Source organism: Capra hircus, chromosome 4 (assembly GCF_001704415.2).
Source record: "Capra hircus breed San Clemente chromosome 4, ASM170441v1, whole genome shotgun sequence".
NCBI lineage: Eukaryota > Metazoa > Chordata > Mammalia > Artiodactyla > Bovidae > Capra > Capra hircus.
Window position 1 is genome coordinate 15,091,443 of NC_030811.1, and position 21,226 is coordinate 15,112,668.

The window sequence follows — 21,226 nt, forward strand, 5'->3', positions numbered from 1 at the left end:
CTCAGCATGAGCTAAGGTAAATAGGACAGGCAGTCATAAATAATGAAATACAAAGATGGCAGTCAAGCCACCCAACATTTGAGAGAAACTAACATCATTATCCATACATGATTACTGGAAAAACCGTAGCTTTGACTAGACAGACCTTTGTTGTCAAAGTAATGTCTCTGCTTTTTAATATGCTGTCTAAGTTGGTCATAACTTTCCTTCCAAGGAGTAAGCATCTTTTAATTTCATGGCTGCAGTCACCATCTGCAGTGATTTTGGAGCCCAAAAAAGAGCACTGAAGAATTGATGCTTTTGAACTGTGGTGTTGGAGAAGACTCTTAAGAGTCCCTTGGACTTCAAGGAGTTGCAACCAATCTATCCTAAGGGAAATCAGTCCTGAATATTCACTGGAAGAATTGATGCTGAAGCTGAAACTGCAATATTTTGGCCACCTCATGCGAAGAACAGACTCATTTGAAAAGACCCTGATGCTGGGAAAGATTGAAGGCAAGAGGAGAAGGGATGACAGAGGATGAGATGGTTGGATGGCATTGCTGACTCTATGGACATGAGTTTGAGTAAGCTCTGGGAATTGGTGATGGACAGGGAAGCCTGGCATGCTGCAGTACATGGGGTTGCAAAGAGTCGGACACAAATGAGTGACTGAACTGAACATCATGATAGGAAGGGGCCAAACTTAATAAACAAATTGGAGGAAGCAGTTAATAGAAAAATTATTATTAGCCTTCAAAATAAATATAATTACTACCTTCAGACACGGGCACACAGCAGTTGCTTCCATTAAGAAAAGCAGTAAAGAGGGTTGAAAGTGAAGATATCTAACAGCAAGGTTTAAAATGCAATATTTCTACTGAATAACAAAAAGGAAACAATAAAAGAAAGATGCATCAAGGCAAGAAAATAGTTTTAATTCAATTTAAGATTATCTAAGAACATAATACACAAAGATAAATAAATGGAAGTAGAAAGGGTTAGTTAAGTGACCAATGGACTCACAGAGCAACATTCACCTAGAAGATTCCAAATGGAGTAAACAGAGAAATAGAGGAGGAAAGAGGGAACCAAGGAAAGAGAGAAAGTAATGTTATATATCACGAGCAACTTAATATACAACACAGGAAACTGGTAAAGAACAAAATAAAGCCATAAAAGCTACATGAAAAACTAATCAGTAAAAGCAGTAATTAATGAAAGAGAAAAGAAGCAAGTACCTACAATCAATTCAAAACATGAAATATTTTTCCCAGGTAATAATCTAAGAATATGTGCTATTGTGTTGTCAGCAAGCATTGTAAAGTAAGCCAGACATCCCCGTGAAATAGACCTAGCTTCTACTATTGATTTGAAATTCTATTTTTATTATAAACTAAATTTAAGTGTGCAAATATGAGAATATGAATATGTGTTTGCTGCTGCTGCTGCTAAGTCACGTCAGTCGTGTCCGACTTTGTACGACCCCATAGACAGCGGCCCACCAGGCTCCCGTCCCTAGGATTCTCCAGGCAAGCATACTGGAGTGGGTTGCCATTTCCTTCTCCAGTGCATGAAAGTGAAAAGTGAAAGTGAAGTTGCTCAGTCCTGTCCAACTCTTCTTGACTCCATGGACTGCAGCCTACCAGGCTCCTCCGTCCATGGGATTTCCTAGTCAAGAGTACTGGAGTGGGGTGCCATTGCCTTCTCCAAATATGTGTTTAAGGACTTCTTATTATATTCTAATGGTATACATATCAATTCCTGCTATAATTACACACTGATAACTATTATAGTGTGAAGACATGTTTTGGTATTAGCTTGGCAGATAAATAAACCTAAAGGGGACTCTTTGCAAAGATCTAAGAAATATGAAAACATTATCAAGTCTTATTTTGACAAAGAGGGAGGAGGACAAACAAGATTAGGAACCAAAAGATGCAGAATGACACCAGATACTATTTTTTTTAACATAAATAAGAATTAAGAGAAAACTGTTTACACAAATATTTACCAATGAATGGTAAACTGTAATTTGAATCTTCAAATAGTGAAACATTAGATAATCAAGATTAGATAAGAAGAGATACAAAATCAAATGCCCATTAACCATGAAAATTATAAAAAGTAGTCAAAGGCCTTTCCCTAAAAAAATTATATTTTGCCCTTATGATTTAGGGAATAGAATATTTTCATGTTATATATATATATATATATATATATTCAGAACAAGGTAAAAAAGTTTTCTGATTAATTTTATTAAACTAGAATAATCCTGGCAACAAACTAGATAAAGAGAGGCCAAGCAAAGAATCAAATAAAAATATATAAGCCAATTTCACTTTAAAAAGACAGATATGTAAAATTTTAATAAAATGTTAGCAATCTGAACTCATTAGGGTATTCAAAGAATTAACTCATAATAGTCAAGAGAGGATTCTCAAGAGAATGCTACAGTGGTTAAAAATTAAGAAATCTTTTTAGTATAATTCACAACATTGACCAAAAAAAAATTTTATATGATCATCTCAAGCACTTTCTAATACATAAAAATGACCCAAATTTTAAAAGCAAGTATTAAATAAGATATATAGTACAACTAAATTCAGGTGAAAACAAAACCAAAAATATATAAATATATGTACAAAATATATAAAAACCTATGTTAACCAGGCAAAGCTTAGAAAGATCAAGAGAAAGATAAATACAAAGCTCTTGACCTGGTTCTGGGGAGGTGATTTGGAAATAAAGAGAAAGCATTACAAATATGGACTTTCCTATTTTTATTTTGTACATAACTATAAAGTCTGAATCTTTCATACTAAAGGAATATATCCAAGTATAGATTTTGTGATTTAAAAAACAAAAGAATATGTCACAATACTACTCATTTAGAAAGTATTTTAGATGCTGGTCTCTAATAGTCAGACACCACTGAGCAACTTCACTTTCACTTTTTACTTTCATGCATTGGAGAAGGAAATGGAAGCCCACTCCAGTCTTCTTGCCTGAAGAATCCTCAGGACAAGGGAGCCTGGTGGGCTGCCGTCTATGGGGTTGCACACAGTTGGACACGACTGAAGCGACTTAGCAGCAGCAGCAACAACAACATCTATTATAATTGCTCTGAAAAATCACAGTATAAATGTGTATGCCTGAGACTGATTCATGTTGATGTATGGCAGTAACCTATGCAATATTGTAAGCAAGTATCCTCCAATTAAAAATAAGTTAATTAAATTAAAATAACTAAGTAAATATAACAGATCAATCTTTCACACTTATTATAAACAAAGCAATTACAGGGAAGGATAAGGAAGCCTGGCATGCTACAGTCCATGGGCTTGCAAAGAGTCAGACAGAACTTCAGTTCAGTTCAGTCCAGTTCAGTCGCTCAGTCGTGTCCGACTCTTTGTGACCCCATGAATCCAACACGCCAGGCCTCCCTGTCCATCACCAACTCCCGGAGTTTACCAAACTCACGTCCATCGAGTCGGTGGTGCTATCCAGCCATCACATCCTCTGTCGTCCCCTTCTCCTCCTGCCCCCAATGCCTCCCAGCATCAGAGTCTTTTCCAATGAGTCAACTCTTCGCATGAGGTGGCCAAAGTACTGGAGTTTCAGCTTTAGCATCATTCCTTCCAAAGAAATCCCAGGGCTGATCTCCTTTAGAAAGAACTGGTTGGATCTTCTTGCAGTCCAAGGGACCCTCAATAGTCTTCTCCAACACCACAGTTCAAAAGCATCAATTCTTCGGCGCTCAGCTTTCTTCACAGTCCAACTCTCACATCCATACATGACTACTGGAAAAACTATAGCCTTGACTAGACGGACCTTAGTCGGCAAAGTAATGTCTCTGTTTTTGAATATGCTGTCTAGGTTGGTTGTAACTTTCCTTCCAAGGAGTAAATGTCTTTTAATTTCATGGCTGCAATCACCATCTGCAGTGATTTGGAGCCCCCCAAAATAAAGTCTGACACTGTTTCCACTGTTTCCCCATCTATTTCCTATGAAGTGATGGGACCAGATGCCATGATCTTCATTTTCTGAATGTTGAGTTTTAAGCCAACTTTTTCACTCTCCTCTTTCACTTTCATCAAGAAGCTTTTTAGTTCCTCTTCACTTTCTGCCATAAGGGTGGTGTCACCTGCATCTCTGAGGTTATTGATATTTCTCCCAGCAATCTTGATTCCCGCTTGTGCTTCTTCCAGCTCAGCATTTCTCATGATGTACTCTGCATATAAGTTAAATAAGCAGGGTGACAATATACAGCCTTTACATACTCCTTTTCCTATTTGGAACCAGTCTGTTGTTCCATGTCCAGTTCTAACTGTTGCTTCCTGACCTGCATATAGGTTTCTCAAGAGGCAGATTAGGTGGTCTGGTATTCCCATCTCTTGAAGAATTTTCCACAGTTTATTGTGATCCACACAGTCAAAGGCTTCGGCATAGTCAATGAAGCAGAAATAGATGTTTTTCTGGAACTCTCTTGTTTTTTCGATGATCCAGTGGATGTTGGCAATTTGATCGCTGGTTCCTCTGCCTTTTCTAAAACCAACTTGAACATCTGGAATTTTGCAGTTCACATATTGCTGAAGCCTGCCTTGGAGAATTTTGAGCATTACTTTACTAGCATGTGAGATGAGTGCAATTGTGCCATAGTTTGAGCATTCTTTGGCATTGCCTTTCTTTGGGATTGGAATGAAAACTGACCTTTTCCAGTCCTGTGGCCACTGCTGAGTTTTCCAAATTTGTTGGCATATTGAGTGTAGCACTTTCACGGCATCATCTTTCAGGATTTGAAATAGCTCAACTGGAATTCCATCACCTCTACTAGCTTTGTTCGTAGTGATGCTTTCTAAGGCCCAATTGACTTCACATTCCAAGATGTCTGGCTCTAGATTAGTGATCACACCATTGTGATTATCTGGGTTATGAAGATCTTTTTTGTACAGTTCTTCTGTGTATTCCTGCCACCTCTTCTTAATATCTTCTGCTTCTGTTAGCTCCATACCATTTCTGTCCTTTATTGAGCCCATCTTTGCATGAAATGTTCCCTTGGTATCTCTAATTTTCTTGAAGCAGGAAGTCAAGAAACACCTGAAGTAACAGGCAAATTTGGCCTTGGAGTATGGAATGAAGCAGGGCAAAGACTAATAGAGTTTTGCCAAGAGAACGCACTGGTCATAGCAAACACCCTCTTCCAACAATACAAGAGAAGACTCTACACATGGACATCACCAGATGGTCAACACCGAAATCAGATTGATTATATTCTTTGCAGCCAAAGATAAAGAAACTCTATATGGACAGCAAAAACAAGACTGGGAGCTGACTGTGGCTCAGATCATGAACTCCTTATTGCCAAATTCAGACTTAAATTGAAGAAAGTAGGGAAAACCACTAGACCATTCAGGTATGACCTAAATCAAATCCCTTATGATTATACAGTGGAAGTGAGAAATAGATTTAAGGGACTAGATCTGATAGACAAGAGTGCCTGATGAACTATGGATGGAGGTTTGTGACATTGTACAAGAGACAGGGATCAAGACCATCCCCATGGAAAAGAAATGCAAAAAAGCAAAATGGCTGTCTGGGGAGGCCTTTCAAATAGCTGTGAAAAGAAGAGAAGCGAAAAGCAAAGGAGAAAAGGAAAGATATAAGCATCTGAATGCAGAGTTCCAAAGAATAGCAAGGAGAGATAAGAAAGCCTTCCTTGGTGATCAATACAAATAAACAGAGAAAAACAACAGAATGGGAAAGACTAGAGATCTCTTCAAGAAAGTTAGAGATACCAAGGGAATATTTCATGCAATGATGGGCTCGATACAGGACAGACACAACTTAGATGGAACAAAAATTACATTATAGCCATACAATCTCTTAAAAGTACTTACTAATTCTCCAAATATATAACCGATATTCCTGCTTCATTCTCTTTAAATACAAAATAGGTTGGAAGGGATCAGTGTAGAAGTTTGGGAATTTGGGGTAACTCCTAAGCTGTTGAGTTTCCTAAATCTGAGACGGATATTCAAGTAGCCCTGCTACCTCTGAGGCTGAGATCATTAAAGTTCAAAAGGTCAGTTACATTGCCATAAATCATTCCAAAGTCTACCAGCCTCTATTAAAAAAAAAAAAAGTTAAGACAAGAAATCCAATTAAGTCAGATAAAGACAACACTTGTGCATGAAGTCTGCCCTAACATTCCTGTCTCAGTTTTAAGGCACTTCCTGTATCCCAGACACCAGAAGTGAAACCTCTGAGATATACATATGGCCTTTTTGGTTTCCATAGTTAGGCAATAACACACATCATCATAAACTCACACCTGGATTATGGCAATTGACTCATAACAAATCTATCTCTGTGATTTCCTTAGCACCAAACTTTTCTAAAGAGTACTCTTCAGTTGTCTTTCTCATAGATGTTTATGTCGTTTTGCCCTCAGAACTTACTGACTAATGGAACTTGAGAACTGAAAATAGGCTTGGAAATTATCTTATTCAACTTCCATTTGAGGCAAGGATATTTTTTCAGTAGAATCTCTGATAGATGCTTTAATTCTGTGAATGATGTGTAGCCAACTTCTTTCAAAATCAGAGATTTCTTTTTAGAGTTAACATTTTACTTTTACTTTTAACATTTTATATTTTACTTTTAATGTTCACTGAAATGTTATTTCTTATATTATTTTGTATTATCATGAAAGATAATAAAGATAAAAATCCTATGAACTGGATTTTTCATTATGTATAATTATTTGCCTAGGGTATAACTATATGGGTTGCTGTATTAGTCTCTCAGTTGTGTCTGACTCTTTGCGACCCCATCGACTATAGCCAGCCAGGCTCCTCTGTCCATGGGATTATCCAGGCAAGAATACTGGAGTGGGTAGCCACTTCTTCTCCAGGGGGTCTCCCTGACTCAGGGGAGAATCCAGATCTCCTGCATTCGCAGGCAGATTCTTTACATCTAAATCACCAGGGAAGCCTATATAAATATATACTTAATGACAATAAAATGAGCTATATAAACCACTTTAGAGACAATGAGAAATTAAAGTTGGTCAAATTGTATAATTAATATAATATGTTATAACATAATATATCAATATAATATATAATAAAATTTAATAAAATATTTAATAAATGTAAAATAATCTTTAGTAATAAAAGAAGCACCAGGTAGCAAATATAATAAACTATATTTACAACAGAACTTTTGTATATGCAACATCTAGGAAAAATATTTCATAATACATCTGTAACGAAATATATCTTTCCCATTCTGTTGTTTTCCTCTGTTTCCTTGCACTGATCGCTGAGGAAGCCTTTCTTATCTCTCCCTGTTATTCTTTGGAACTCTGCATTCAGCTGCTTATAGCTTTCCTTTTCTCCTTTGCTTTTCACTTCTCTTCTTTTCTCAGCTATTTGTAAGGCTTCCCCAGATAGCCATTTTGCTTTTTTGCATTTCTTTTCCATGGGGATGGTCTTGATCCCTGTCTCCAAAGGAGATTAGTCCTGGGTGTTCATTGGAAGGACTGATGCTGAAGCTGAAACTCCAATACTCTGGCCACCTCATGCGAAGAGTTGACTCATTGGAAAAGACCCTGATGCTGGAAGGGATTGGGGTCAGGAGGAGAAGGGGATGACAAAGGATGAGACGGCTGGCTGGCATCACTGACTCGATGGACACGAGTTTGAGTGAACTCTGGGAGTTGGCGATGGACAGGGAGGCCTGGAGTGCTGCAATTCATGGGGTCACAACACAGTCAGACACAACTGAGTGACTGAACTGAACTGAACGAAATATATATGAAGACAGTTGAGAAATATGCATATATGTATAAAAGAGTTGAAATGAAAAGAGGTTGTATTGAATATGTTTTTAAAATGAGAATGTTTAAAATTATGTCACTGTTACCTAAATTAAACCTAACTCTTAATGCAGTCCTAATTATGGGATGTAGAATATAGAACATGAGATAAAGAAATACAGTCTAAATATGTATACCTTTATGATAAAGTCATTAAGTTACAACTAAGAAGGCTTCCAATAGTTGACATTCTTATGGAAACTACTTGAGTAGAAAATCTATGTTTTCTAACATATGTTCATTGGGATGACTTGCCAGTAACATGATTTCAGAAGATTCTTGTTATAACAAGTCATTTGGGCTCTACAGCAGCTCAGTCATTATATGTGCCTGATGGCCTCTGTTCTCAAGGAATGTGAATGCAAGCCCTCAAACGTTAACCTTCCCGTGACTCTCCTGGGAATCACGGTAGGACACATTCAGCAACACGAAGAACTCTCCCTCTGCTCTGGACTTCAGACCCCACGGCCAGCCCCTTTGTTAGTTTCTCCTCCTCTTCCTTTTACCCCTGGCTGCTTCCGATTTCCTCGGTGTTGCTGTTCATTTCATCAGGCAAGAAAGAAAGTACTCCATAATCCACTCTATCTCCACCCTCTCCCCACAGCACATGCTCCTCTTTTCAATAAAACCCAGCAGGCCCGCAGCAAGGACCATTTTTCTCTGACCTCTGTCACCTCCTGGCCAGGGGCACAGTCTATCCTTTCTGATTCAGGGATTTCTGGGCACTCTGGAACAAATGAAGCGCCTGCAGAGAAATTAAAGGACGGAATTGAAAATGCGGTGTGTACTCACAGTCCTAGGGAAGAAGCAGTCCTAGACTTTCCGTCAATTCTCCAGTCAGTAATTGCTAGTAACTGGGATCTACATTTGCATAGAATGTTTAACACTTCTCCAAGGGTTCAACACGTACACTTTTTGTTTTGCTGGGCATTTTTTGAGATATAATTCACATACCATAAAATTCATGTGTTTAAAGTGTGTGATTCAATGGCTTATAATATTTTACAAAGTTGTCCAATGATGAGCATCTAATTCCAGAACATTTTCATCACCCCCAAAGAAACCATGTACTCATTAGTAGTCACTTCCCATTTCTTTTTTCTCCCAGTTCCTGGTAAACATGAATCTACTTTCTGTCTCTGTGGATTTGCCTATTCTGAACATTCCATATAAACAGAATCATAAAATACGTGGCCTTTCACATCTGGCTCCGACCTGGTGTAATGTTTTCAAGGTTCATTCATGTTGCAGCATGTAACAGTACTTAATTCTTTTTCGTGGCTGAATCATATTTCATGATATGAAAATAACACTTCTTAAAATCTACTCATCAGTTAATGTACATTTGGGTTGTTTTCACTTATTAACTGTTCCCTTCCACAAGCTTCCCTTGTGGCTCAGCTGAAAGAATCTGCTTGCAATGCAGGAGACCTGGGTTCGATCCCAGAATTGGGAAGCTCCCCTGGGGAAGGCAATGGCAACCCACTCCAATATTCTGGCCTGGAGAAGTTCATGGATAGTCCATGGACTGTATAGTCTATGGGGTTGCAAATAGTCAGACATTTTTACTTCAATGGGTGTAAAGGATATTTCACTTGACTTGAATTTCCCAAACAACTGATGATATTGACTATTATTTTCATGGCTTATTGGCCATTTATAGACCTTCCATGAAGAAATGTCTGTTAACTCCTGTGCTCAATTTAGAAATTTGATTATTTTTCTTCTAATTTTGAATCATAAGGTTTACATATTCTGAATGCTAGACCATTTTCAAGCACATCATTTGTAAATATGTTCCTCCTTTAGTGGCTTGTCATTTCACTTCCTTGCTAGTGTTCTTTGAAGCACAAAATTTTTTATTTTGAAGTCCAATTTGCTCTTTTTTTTTTCTTTTGGCTGCTATGCTTTTTTTTTTGAGTATCATATCTAAGAAACTATTGCCTAATCCAAAGTCACAAATATTGATATTTATGCCTATGTTTTACTTAGAATTTTATAGTTTTGGCTGTTACATTTTGAGCTTGGATCCATTTTGAGTTATAGTTTTCATGTGCTAGTTGCTGCAGTCATGTCTGACTCTTTGCTGTCCCACACACTGTAGGCTTCCAGGCTCCTCTGTCCATGGGATTTCTCAGACAAGAATACTGGAGTGGGTTACCATTTCCTCCTCCGTAGGATCTTCCCGACCCGGGATCGAACCCTCATCTCTTATGTCTTGCCAGGAGCCAGCGTGAGGAATCCTGCCAGTGGCAAAGGTCATGAAGAAGGAAGCCTGACAAAATGCAAAGGCATGATCCGGCTTCAGGGGTGCCCCCTGGGTTTTCCTGAACATCTACCCCCCAAAACCAGAGTCGGCCTGCTTTATTGTACTGTGCTTTCCACTCTTCTGACATTCTCTGGAAAAAAAGTTAACTCAGGGCTTCAGTCTCCTGCATATGAAAAGAATGTTTCAGCTCAAACCCCTTTGATGGCTCTCTAACTTACCTGACAGGTTCCCCCGGACTTTTACAATTTGTGAATTGTTTACAGCCCCCCAACCGCGAGAGGCACAAAGCTTAAAGCATCTTAAAGATACAGAGCCTTTTCTAAAGAGCTAAAAATTATATTGGTGACAGGTTTCACTGTTGAGTCAATGACTGCTGCCAGACCTCCATATTCTTTATCTTTTAGGCACCTGAAGGATACTAATCAATGTAACTGGGATATAGAAAAAGGAATATAGTAGTTTTGATGTTAGCACACTAGACTTTTGAGTTAATTACTTTTCCCTTTGTTATAAATCACTGTACTTCTTTCATTGTTATAAATTGTTGTGTCCTTGCTATGTAAGAATGTAACTTTATTTAGTGCTTTCTGAGAGTGGCACCAGACTTTGGGAAGAACAACATTTTTAAGACAAATAAGTCTTCTGGTTGACAAACCCTTATCAGAAAAGGGCCGTAAAATGTTAACTGGCCTTCTGACCAGAAGATGATGTAAGTCACCTAAGACTTGTGTATACAACTAGGTATGCAGAGAGAAAACCTGGTCTCAGTAACAGTCAGGGCCACTGATGCTGCTTAATTTTATATTATCCATTAATCTCTATGTACAGAAAAAGGTACAAAAGTCCTTCCCGGACAATAGAGGATGGGCCAGTCATTGGACTGGTTTCCCCTGTGTCTTCTTTACTCTGTTTTCAGGCTGAATTCCCATCTGCAACACGGAGGCTCGCCAAGTCTACTTACTTGCCCTGGCTTTTAAGATCCACGCAACAGGGAGCCTAAGGCGGGGTACCCTTCGATATTCAAACGGGCGCCAGTGGCCCAACATAGATGGTGCAAATCTCTTGTCCTGAGGTTTTATTAGCTTTCCCCGTAAACCAAGTTGTTCAGCCTGTTTTCTCCACTAAATTTTCCTACTATAGTATTGCTTCCTAATCTCTTTTTATATTTCTAAATAAATAAGTTTTTCCTCGCCACTCTGTCCCCACTTCGAATTACCCTGGATCCACTGAGGCTGGACCCCGGCAATGTCTCCTGCATGGGCAGGCAGATTCTTTACCATTAGTGCCACCTGGGAAGCCTAAAGAAAGTCTGTTTCCACCCACTTTCAATCTGGGGAACTTGAGCGTGTAAGGTGAATGTGATAACCACTACACTATGGAAAGAAGGCCTGTATATTTTTTCATATCATCTCACAAAATCATAATTGTTCCTAGAAAATACCTCAATGTTTACTGTGAAGAGTGGTGAAAAGAATAAGTAAGTAGGATTATGCTATGGGTACAGGTTCTTTTCACTACACGCTAAATCTATATTGATATAGTGAGCTTTATCAAGCAGAGCAAACCTCAAACTCATTTTAAGAAAAGATTTTTGCATTGTGTATATTATTATTTAGAGTGTAATGTGTGCAGGGAAGGCTTCCCTGGTGGCTCAGATGAAGGAAAGAAGACATTCTGTGGGATGTTTCTACGAGAGAAGAATTTCAAAGTTATCCATGAAGAAATCGTAGGCATTTAATCAGAATATGGGCTGGAGGCAAATTGTAATTGACATATTTAGGCCAAGTTAATCAGTTCCTAAATCTACTGTAGCCCAATTTCTTTTTCCATAGTGTAAAGGGACTGGGCACTATTAACTATTCTTCTTGAAGGCTTTTTTGTTTCATTCATGACTCTAGGTTGAAGGACAGGCTTCTGATGAGTCTCATTTTGCATTTTGCTAAAATTACATGAAATAGGACTTGGGAGACCTTGATAATTTTAGGTATAGTTGCAGAACAAGAACACAGCATTTGGAAATTTATCTAAATTAATTGTGGATATAGACTGTGAATAATGCAATGTGGTGGCATGCTGAGGAATGAAGACATAAAAGGATGTCTTTGGCATCCTGAGGGGACTGCTGTTTCAATCCTTCCAACCCAATAGCCGCAAGCATCTCCCTTACCTGAAGGCTTCTCCAACAGAAGCATCAACAAGAGGATATCTACAGCAAGTACAATTATGATGAAGATGATCAGAAGAATTTCCAATGCACTAAGCTTCCTCGCCATCTAGATGGACACAGGCAACAGGATTAAAGTAAACTGCAAAACCGTATCATTCCAAAAGAATAGGTAGGCATCCTGATTACTTGATACTCCTTGCCAGTTGACATGATTATCAGCATTCCTCTTTATGTAATCCAAGGAGTATCTGTTTCAGCTCATCACAGTGTCTCCAAGAAACTCTGGTCAGTGCATCCAACCCATGTAGGACTCTTGCCCTTTTTGTCTGCAAAGGGATTGGTTACTGTCTAAGGAAAACTATATCAGACGTAAAGAACTGAAGGGAGGGGAGGAGGAGTGGAACAGAGAACGGGAGAGACAGGAAGGGTTGAGATGGCTCCAAAAGCCCTTCTAGATGCCACTTTGATCTTCACACCCTCCGTGGGCAGAGAAAGGAAGGTCCACTCAGGGAGGGGGAAAGTAACAAAACCTGAATCCAAGTCTTCTTATTCTAATTCCTATGCCAGTGATGCTGACGTGTTTAACTGTTTAGAGCTCACTAATCCTTTTAAGAATAGGGTAACAAAAATGAAACTAGTCCTGATCTTCAATATAATGCTTGCTTGTACGGTCATGGCACATGAAACCATGTAAATTTAGTGGCACACAGTAGCTCTAAATATTGAGCCCAGACCCAAGCTCTAAACATCAGGCATAGATACAACTTTTAAAATATTTGTTATTTTAGAGGGTATGAACTGAACTAGGAATCAAAGAACTTCAAATTCTTATCCTAGTTTTCATACTGACTGATGGGCATTTCAGCTATTTGGATGTGTATTTCCAATATTATCTCAACATTCCAGACAAGATAACTATTTTGCAGCAACTATTTTATCTCCTTGCTTCTCAACTCAAGCTCTTCTAAAAAAATTATCCATATTTGGGTAAGTTCTGGTCCTTTTCTCTTCGCAATGAAAGAGTTTTTCCTCTTCTTGTCTCAGTGTAATCCTAGCATCTATTCCCTAGATCTCAGAGCCTTTGAATTTTTCAAACTTCTTATTCTACCAAGAAGGTTTCTTCCCTCTTATGTTATCCACCTCTCCTCCTGAATTTGCTCTTTTCTCTCATAAATATTAAGCTGGCCAAAAAGTTCGCCTTAAACTCTGTTGATGACTTGTATTCTTCTCTAGACCATTCTAGCTTTCTTTTTCCTTTCTTAGCAACTTTCCAAAACGATAATTCCATGCACTCTGCATTACCTTCCTCTCATGTTACTGGCATGAATTCTGTTTCTCGCATTCCACTAAAACTGCTCCTGCCAAGATCACTAGGGGTTAGCTGCTGAATACAAAGAGCACTATCTTAATCACCTAGCCCTTCCAACCACTTCCTCCTCTGTAAAATTCTTTAGCTTTGGATCGTTTGATATCATTCAATCTTAATTTCCTACCTACTCTTCTGGCTTCTCTTCAATTTTCTTTGTAGTCTCCTATTTTGTGAAATGCACCATTCCCTGCATTTCATCTTGGGGCCACTGCTCACTCTCCTTTAGTGATTTTCATTGCTCCTGTGACTTTGTATAATATCTGAGGACAATCCAACCTGTGTTTCTAGCTCAGAGATTTGGATTCATATATTCAGCTGTTTGTTAGATGTCTCATTTGGATTTCCCACAAGCTTAAATTCAAGTTGTTTAAACATGAAATCATCTCTCCCCATAGCCCAGTCCTAGTTTCACCAATTCTTCCAAATTGGCTCCTTCTCAAACAGTTAATACCTTACGGAACAGAATCACAATGTCTTCAAAAACCTGGAAACCTTTTCTGATTCCTCTCCTGTTAGTTCTCACAACCAGCTACGTGTTCAGTCAAATACTTTACCGATATCTTTCAAATATGTCCCTTCCTTTCCATTGCTAGTGGAAACACCTTATTCAGACCATCGTTTCTGGCCTGAACTGTCAACACTGCTTTCCCCATAGCCCCCCGCTTCCACTCTCCCTGCTCCTGAAATCCGCTGAACACACTGCAGCTGGATTGATCTTTCTAGAGCACGAACAAGATCGTTTTATTCTCTTGTATTCAAGTCTTCAGTGATTCTTCAGCTGTGTAACCAAAGGTCTTCATGACAACTCCCATGCCCAACCCCCCACCCTCTTCATTCCCTGGGTTTCAGCTGTACCAAACCAACATTTATGCAGTGATAATCTATAAATTGATAGAGATAAAGAATTCTCTTTTTAACTTTGTCTCTCCTTTAACTTTCCATTCCCCCACACCCCTGCTCTTCTCAACCCCAGCCCAATGCCATGACCATTTCTGCAAGCACTTTCTTATGCATATAGCTTCACTTTTCATCTGAGTCTGCCTTTAGGTTAATATTTAATAAGCCAAGAAAAGAAGCACCTTAACTGTGAAATGGGAGTGAGGAGCAAAGATCTACAGCCATTTGCCAACATGGAGTTGAGGACTGGGGTTTGGAATTGAAGCTGGAGTTTATTAATGATTATTTATTCGCCATTCTTTCCTAGTTGCTGAAATCTGTCAGGTGTCTGCCACTGGCCTAAATTATTTAAAGGTTTACTCTCAGACCCATAAGATATATCTCATATGACTATGTTTCCATAAAATTCTTACGTCAGGGTTGATCAGGCAGGCGTCATGATTCCTATTTTTAAGGGAAAGTTAAGGAACTTCGTCTAATCACAGTTAGTTGTGGAACTGATGTAAAAACTGAAATGCCCTGCTTCTTAAATAAGAATTTGAATATTCTTACTCTCAGACTTCCCAGGTGCCTCAGTGGTAAAGAATCCACATACCAATGTAGAAGACGGAGGAGACTTGGGTTAGACCCCTGGGTCGGGAAGATCCCCTGGAGAGGAAAATGGCAACCCACTCCAGTAACCTGGCCTGGAAAACTCCAGGGATGGAGGAGCCTGCCAGGCTGCAGTCCATGGGTTGCAAAGAATCAGACACAGCTGAGAGCGCACACACACATTCTTACTCTCTCCACAATGTCTCCTAGACTGAAGAGCTTAAAGGTCTGGAGGCTAACTCTCCGATGGTGGAATTTTAGGCAGTAAGAGAAATTTGAATGACCCAGCCCACATGTTCACAATAACCTGACTAGTTCCTCATCCATTCAGCCCAGGACTCACTACCGCAGTGAATACATTATCCATCAGTTAGCCTCTTCCTCCAAATCTCTCTTAATTCTCTCCATGGGGAGATTTTTCTCTCCAGCCTCCTCAAACCAAAAGCAAGCACCTCTTCCAAAGCTGCTTAATTCTTTTGGAGAAGCAGTTTCAGCACCTGTAATTCCCAGAGGTTCAGGACACCCTGGGGACAATCCTGGGAATTTTCCAGCTATTGGAACCATTGTCATCATGCATAGGGTAGGAGTAGGGATTCCTGAAGGTAGAAATTCTTCCCTGCTTAGATACCTTCCCGGCCCAAAGCTACTTTTCTGTATCAAACAACATTTTAGAATAATAAAAATCCTGGCTATTTTTCCAAAAGCCTTAAGGATTAGATAACCATCTCCCTCTCTGCCCAAAGAGACAAGTTCACCTTTCTCCCAATCCACACCACATTCAGCTAGTGGCCAGAAGGAGCCCATCTGTTTATTCTTTCATTGGTTTCTCTCCAGGAGAGAGGACCCTCACACACAAGACCCTCCCCCAAACACACACACACACACATACATACAGACTCACACACAGCTCTCCTCTCCAGCCAGTACAAGAAGAAAGGGACACACTTGGTCAAAGAACCATGTGCATGGGGAAAAGCACTCACCTCATAGCCGTATCTTTGTATGTGCTGTGTCTGTCCTTCAGTGGTTCCTGAGGAGCACTGAGCAAAGGTGATCGGGCTGATGTAGTCAGCTTCTGCCAAGATCGATTTATAGCCCTATAAAGTGAGCGGCAATTGGAGGAGAAGAGTGCAGTTGCCAAAAGACCATAAAAAGTCCCTCATTTTCCTTGTGACAGGAGGAAAGCTCCCTTTGCAAATAAAAGGGGGAAGGCGGGGTTTCTTCTAACAGTTTTGTTTTTTCTGTGTTTCTGTTCATATCCGATTACTTGCTCGTCACCTTCTATTATACTCGCTTGTCTGTCCATGTTGCCTAAGAGCTGGGGTCTCAATCATCTTCTTCAGCTTGCATCTCCTGTACTTAGCATTCGACCCAATGTCCACTGATATTTTTCAATATACAGCTGTTTGTTGAATAAGTAAGTGAAAGAATGAGTAATGCTAGGTTCATCACAGTTTCTCTCTCCATTTTTATCTCCCCAGCTTCTCTTGGTATAACTCAGTTTTTCATTTCAAATAAGCCTCCCCACCAATTATCCTAATAGAAGAAACACCATTGAAATGGAAATTATATTATCTTAAAGTGGGAAGGCACTGCTACTTGATATTTGTCATGCTCTCTGACTGCTCGGCATCTTTATAAGCCTTGTCAAGGGACTTTGCCCTGGTGGTCCAGTGGTGAAGACTCAGCACTTCTACTGCAGGGACACAGGTTCGATCCTTGGTCAGGGAACTAAGATCCCACAAACCATGCAGCATGGTAAAAAATAAAATAATAATAATAATAATTTTTTTAAAAGCTTCTGTATCATTTCAGGAGCTTCCCATCTTGAGAATTCTGCCTCCTCAAGGAAGATGCTAGACAATCACTTTCACAGTCTTCCTTCTAGCCAAGGTAGAGGCAAGGAGCCTGGGGGTGGCCAATGGTCTATGCTTGTGATCCAGAAGAAAGTAGAGGGAAGAAGGAAGTGTCATGTGGAATCCAAGATGGTGGAGAGACACATTTCAGAGTCAGCAGGAACAGGGACTTAGTAGCATCCTATGCTCAGATCTGGGGTACAAATTTCCAGACATGTGGTAAGAGAAATGGCAATAGAGTATCCCACTAGGTGATCATGGCTGTTTTCTGACCACATAGCTTATAGACATGATGCTCTAGCCCTCCTGGAGCTTCCGCGAGTCACTAATATCTTTTTAAAAATTTGTTTCCTCTTACACTAACTAAAGTAGGTTTTTTAAAAATTTGAAATATAATTTGCATACCATGACATTCATCCTTTTAAAGTGTAGAGTTCAGGGGTTTTTTAGTATATTCACAAAGTTGTGCAATCATCATAACTATGCAATTCCAGAACATTTGCTCATACCAAAAAGAAGCCATATCCTTCCCTCTCCTGTGTTCCTGCAACTGCCAATCTGCTTCCTGTCTTGATGGATCTGCCTATTCTGAATAGTTCATGTGAGTGGAATCATACAGTACATGGCCATTTGACTTCTTTCACTTAGTATAACTTTTTCAACGTTTATTCATGTTGTTGCAGGTATCGGTACCTGCAGGTATCAGTACTTTATTATTATTTTTTAAATCTTTTGGCTACATCATGCAGCATATGGGATATTAGTCCCTGACCGGGGATGGAACCTGTGCCCCCAGCATTGGCAGCATGGAGTCTTAACACTGGACCACCAAGGAAGTCCCCTTCACTCCTTCTTCTGGCCAGATGATACAGATTGTAGTGGCATTCTGTTTATTCACTCATCAGCTGATGTACATTTGAGTTGATTATACTTTTCAGCTATTATGAGCAATGTTACTGTGAATGTACATGTACAAGTTTTGTGGAGATGTGTATTTTCAATTCTCTTGGGGTTATACTTAGGAATGGAACTTCTAAGTCATATGGCAACTCCAGTTTTAACTTTTTGAAGAACTCTAGAAGTTTTTCAAAGTAGTGGCAACATTTTACCTTCACACCAGCAACATATAAGACTATTGCATATTCTATATATAGCAATATATAGGGGCATACCATCTTTTGAGGGCATCCAAGTAATATAACTAAGGGCTTCCCAGGTGGCACTACAGGTAAAGAATCTGCCTGATAATGCAGGAGGCACAAGAGACATGAGTTTGATCCCTGGGTCAGGAAGATTCCCCTGGAGAAAGAAATGGCAACCCACTCCAGTGTTCTTGCCTGGAAAATCTCATGGAGAGAGCAGTTTGGTGGACTACAGCTCCTGGAGTTGCAAAGAGTGAACACACACAACACACAAGTAATAGAGTACCCATAGGAGTTTATTTGCTTCAAATGTTCAGTGTATGACCAGTACACACCCACATACAAATACACAGAAACTTGGTTGGTTTCTGCCTCTATAAACTCGTGAAATGACGTATACACCTTATCTTTTGCTTTAAAACAGGAGAGCCTTTGTTAGAGGAAATAGCACCTGGATCCCATTTCAGACTGGGACAATATTCTGGCAAAAGATCAAGCCAAGAGATTTATTGTTACGCAAGATCTTTCTATTCTTTGTGTGGTCATTTACACTTCACTCCCCACATCCCATGCCCACTGGTGACATCTTTCATGCTAAATGTTAACTGATGATCCCAGCTATCATCTGTTCCTAAAAGGCAGAAAACAGTGAGCTTTGTCATCCCTTTTTGCTGACTAGCAGCTGCAAGATCCTGGGTCACATGCTTGCGCTGACCCATGAAAAAGTAACAGACATTTTGAAGGGAAGAGACAAGTTTGTTAGCCAACATCTTCCCATTGCTTATTAACAAGAAGGCATGGGAAAGTGAATACTGGCATAACTCTTTTCTCTCAGAAAGAGATAAAAGCAAACCAATGGTGGGACTCTTCAGATCAGAAACCAACAATATGTATGACCTCATCCTCCAAGGCCAGATGCCAAACTCTCAGTGACATTGCTGCCAAGACAAGAAGGGACGGATGTTGGTGAGACCCAGACCATACCTGCCAAGGTCAACATAAGCTTGTCTTTGTAGGTACCTACAGTCACTAATGTTATAACAAGGATGCTCTTAATAGAAAAGAATGACTTTCTTCCTCTTTAGGTAAAAATATTTGGGATTGTTATTTTTTATTTTGGCATACATGAAAAGACAAAGTGAAATTATATGACCTGTAGAAGACAGAATATGTCAAAAGGCCCCCGGACTTTTCCCTCATAGCTTACCAGGAGTCATGAGCATAGGTCCATGTTTTGGGAGCTGCTCTGGGGTAGCCACAAATGTATGGCTCCATGTGGAGTGGTCTTCAAAGTCTGGGCTGTGGATCAACCTCTGGGAGGTCTTAGTGACCTTTTCAGGAGTTTTGTGAGGTAAAACTATTTTCATAAAAACACCGAGAAGCTGTTTGCCTGTCTTATTGTCTGTTGTGAGCATATGGTGGAGTTTTCCAGAGGCTACATAATGTGCTATCACAAAAGACTGAATGTAGAAACAGCTGTGAGAATTCTTTTTTTTTATCCATTGAGCCATATTTTAAAGAAATTTGTAAAAATGCAAAATTATGCAACTCTTCTGACTAAATGTGTTTGTTTTGGAAAATAGTTACTTTAATTTTTAATATGATAACTATCAATAGCTACAACCCCATGAACAAAAGCTCTGGGAATCCACAATCATTTTTAAGAATGTGAAGACGTGCTGGGACCAAATTATTTGAGGACTACTGATCTGGTACACTGATTTTCAAGTTTTTTACATATATATGTGCTATATATAAGGATGCATGCAGGTATACTCCACTTAAAGGTTTTAAATATATATAATGTATACTAAGTATGTGAAAGTGAAGTCGTGTCTGATTCTTTGCGACCCCATGGACTGCAGCCTGCCAGGCTCCTCTGTCCATGGGATTTTCCAGGCAACAATACTGGAGTGGGCTGCCAGTATGTAAATATACATATAATATTTAATATATTTAAATATACATTTAAAATCCTTTGTTTAACTAGAATTCCAGTATGTAAGCTAGTGAATGACCGAAGCCAGGATTAGGCACTCAGAACCCTGCCACTCTGCCTTCTCCCCACTCTCAGAGGGTAAGGAAGAGCCCAAAGCTCTGCACAGCCCATCATCTGGAAGTCACTGCTTCAGTCTAACACCAGTATTTTGCAGATAAGGAAGCAAACAGCATCCCAGAGAGACAACGTGACCTAACCAAGTCTCTGACTCTAAAGCTTGCTTCTGAGATTTTCTCATTCAGACAAAAGCCGTACAAAATGCCCTGATCAGCAGACCTAACCCCTGTGATGGAGCAAGGTGCGATCAACCTTAAACTCAGAAAAGAATACCTCTGCTCCAGACAGAGAAACTAAGGGAGACCCAAATACCCCACTGATCTCCTTTTCCAGAGCTGTTCAGAATCTTTCTAATTCTAGACTAAATGTCTTCATGTCCAGATGCCTGCTTAAAACCCAAAAGGACAAATGAATTCGAGAGAAGGTGACAGACCAAGGCTTGGGAACTCTTGCAACAGTCACAGTTACACAGGGTCTGAGTTGCTGAATCGAAGTCTGGGAAGCTGGCATGCCTTAAGTTCAAGAGGTTCTTGAACTGGTGTCCCCACCAAAAGGTACAACTTAGGCAGATGTAAACATAGATGGGGAAACTATATCTTTTTTCATCAATTTCTAACTGAAATTCCTTAGATTATGAATGGAGGCAGGGGGCACAGTAATTTTACTAGTGCACAGGAGTTTTACAAAAACGGAATCAACAATATTTTCATGTCACATTAAGAAACTGTAGAAAATATCTCAAAATATTGTTCAAGCTGCTCATCACATTGAAGCTTTGACATTATTAGACCCACAGTTAAATCTTGTTATTTAATGTTATAATTTTAAAACACATCATGTATTACTATATTAAACTTTTAAAACATTTTGCAGAAATATATTTTATTAAAATGAGGGCTTCTCCAGTGGCTCACCAGTAAAGAATCCACCCACAATGCAGGAGATACAGGTTTGATCCCTGGGTTGGGAAGATCCTCTAGAGAAGGGAATGGCTACACACTCCAATATTCTTGCCTGG

General features: G+C 39.5%; 1 protein-coding gene across 1 annotated transcript in view; it reads right to left on the minus strand.

The window, feature by feature from the left end:
* Positions 1-12,403, minus strand: part of MGAM2 (maltase-glucoamylase 2 (putative)) — a 95,656-nt gene extending 83,253 nt beyond the window's left edge. Inside the window, exons 1-2 of the mRNA XM_018047487.1 lie at positions 12,298-12,403; positions 8,527-8,606 (exon numbers count right to left, since the gene is read on the minus strand). Of these exons, the coding sequence (XP_017902976.1) occupies positions 8,527-8,606; positions 12,298-12,403 (186 nt within the window). The remainder of the gene's footprint in view (positions 1-8,526; positions 8,607-12,297) is intronic.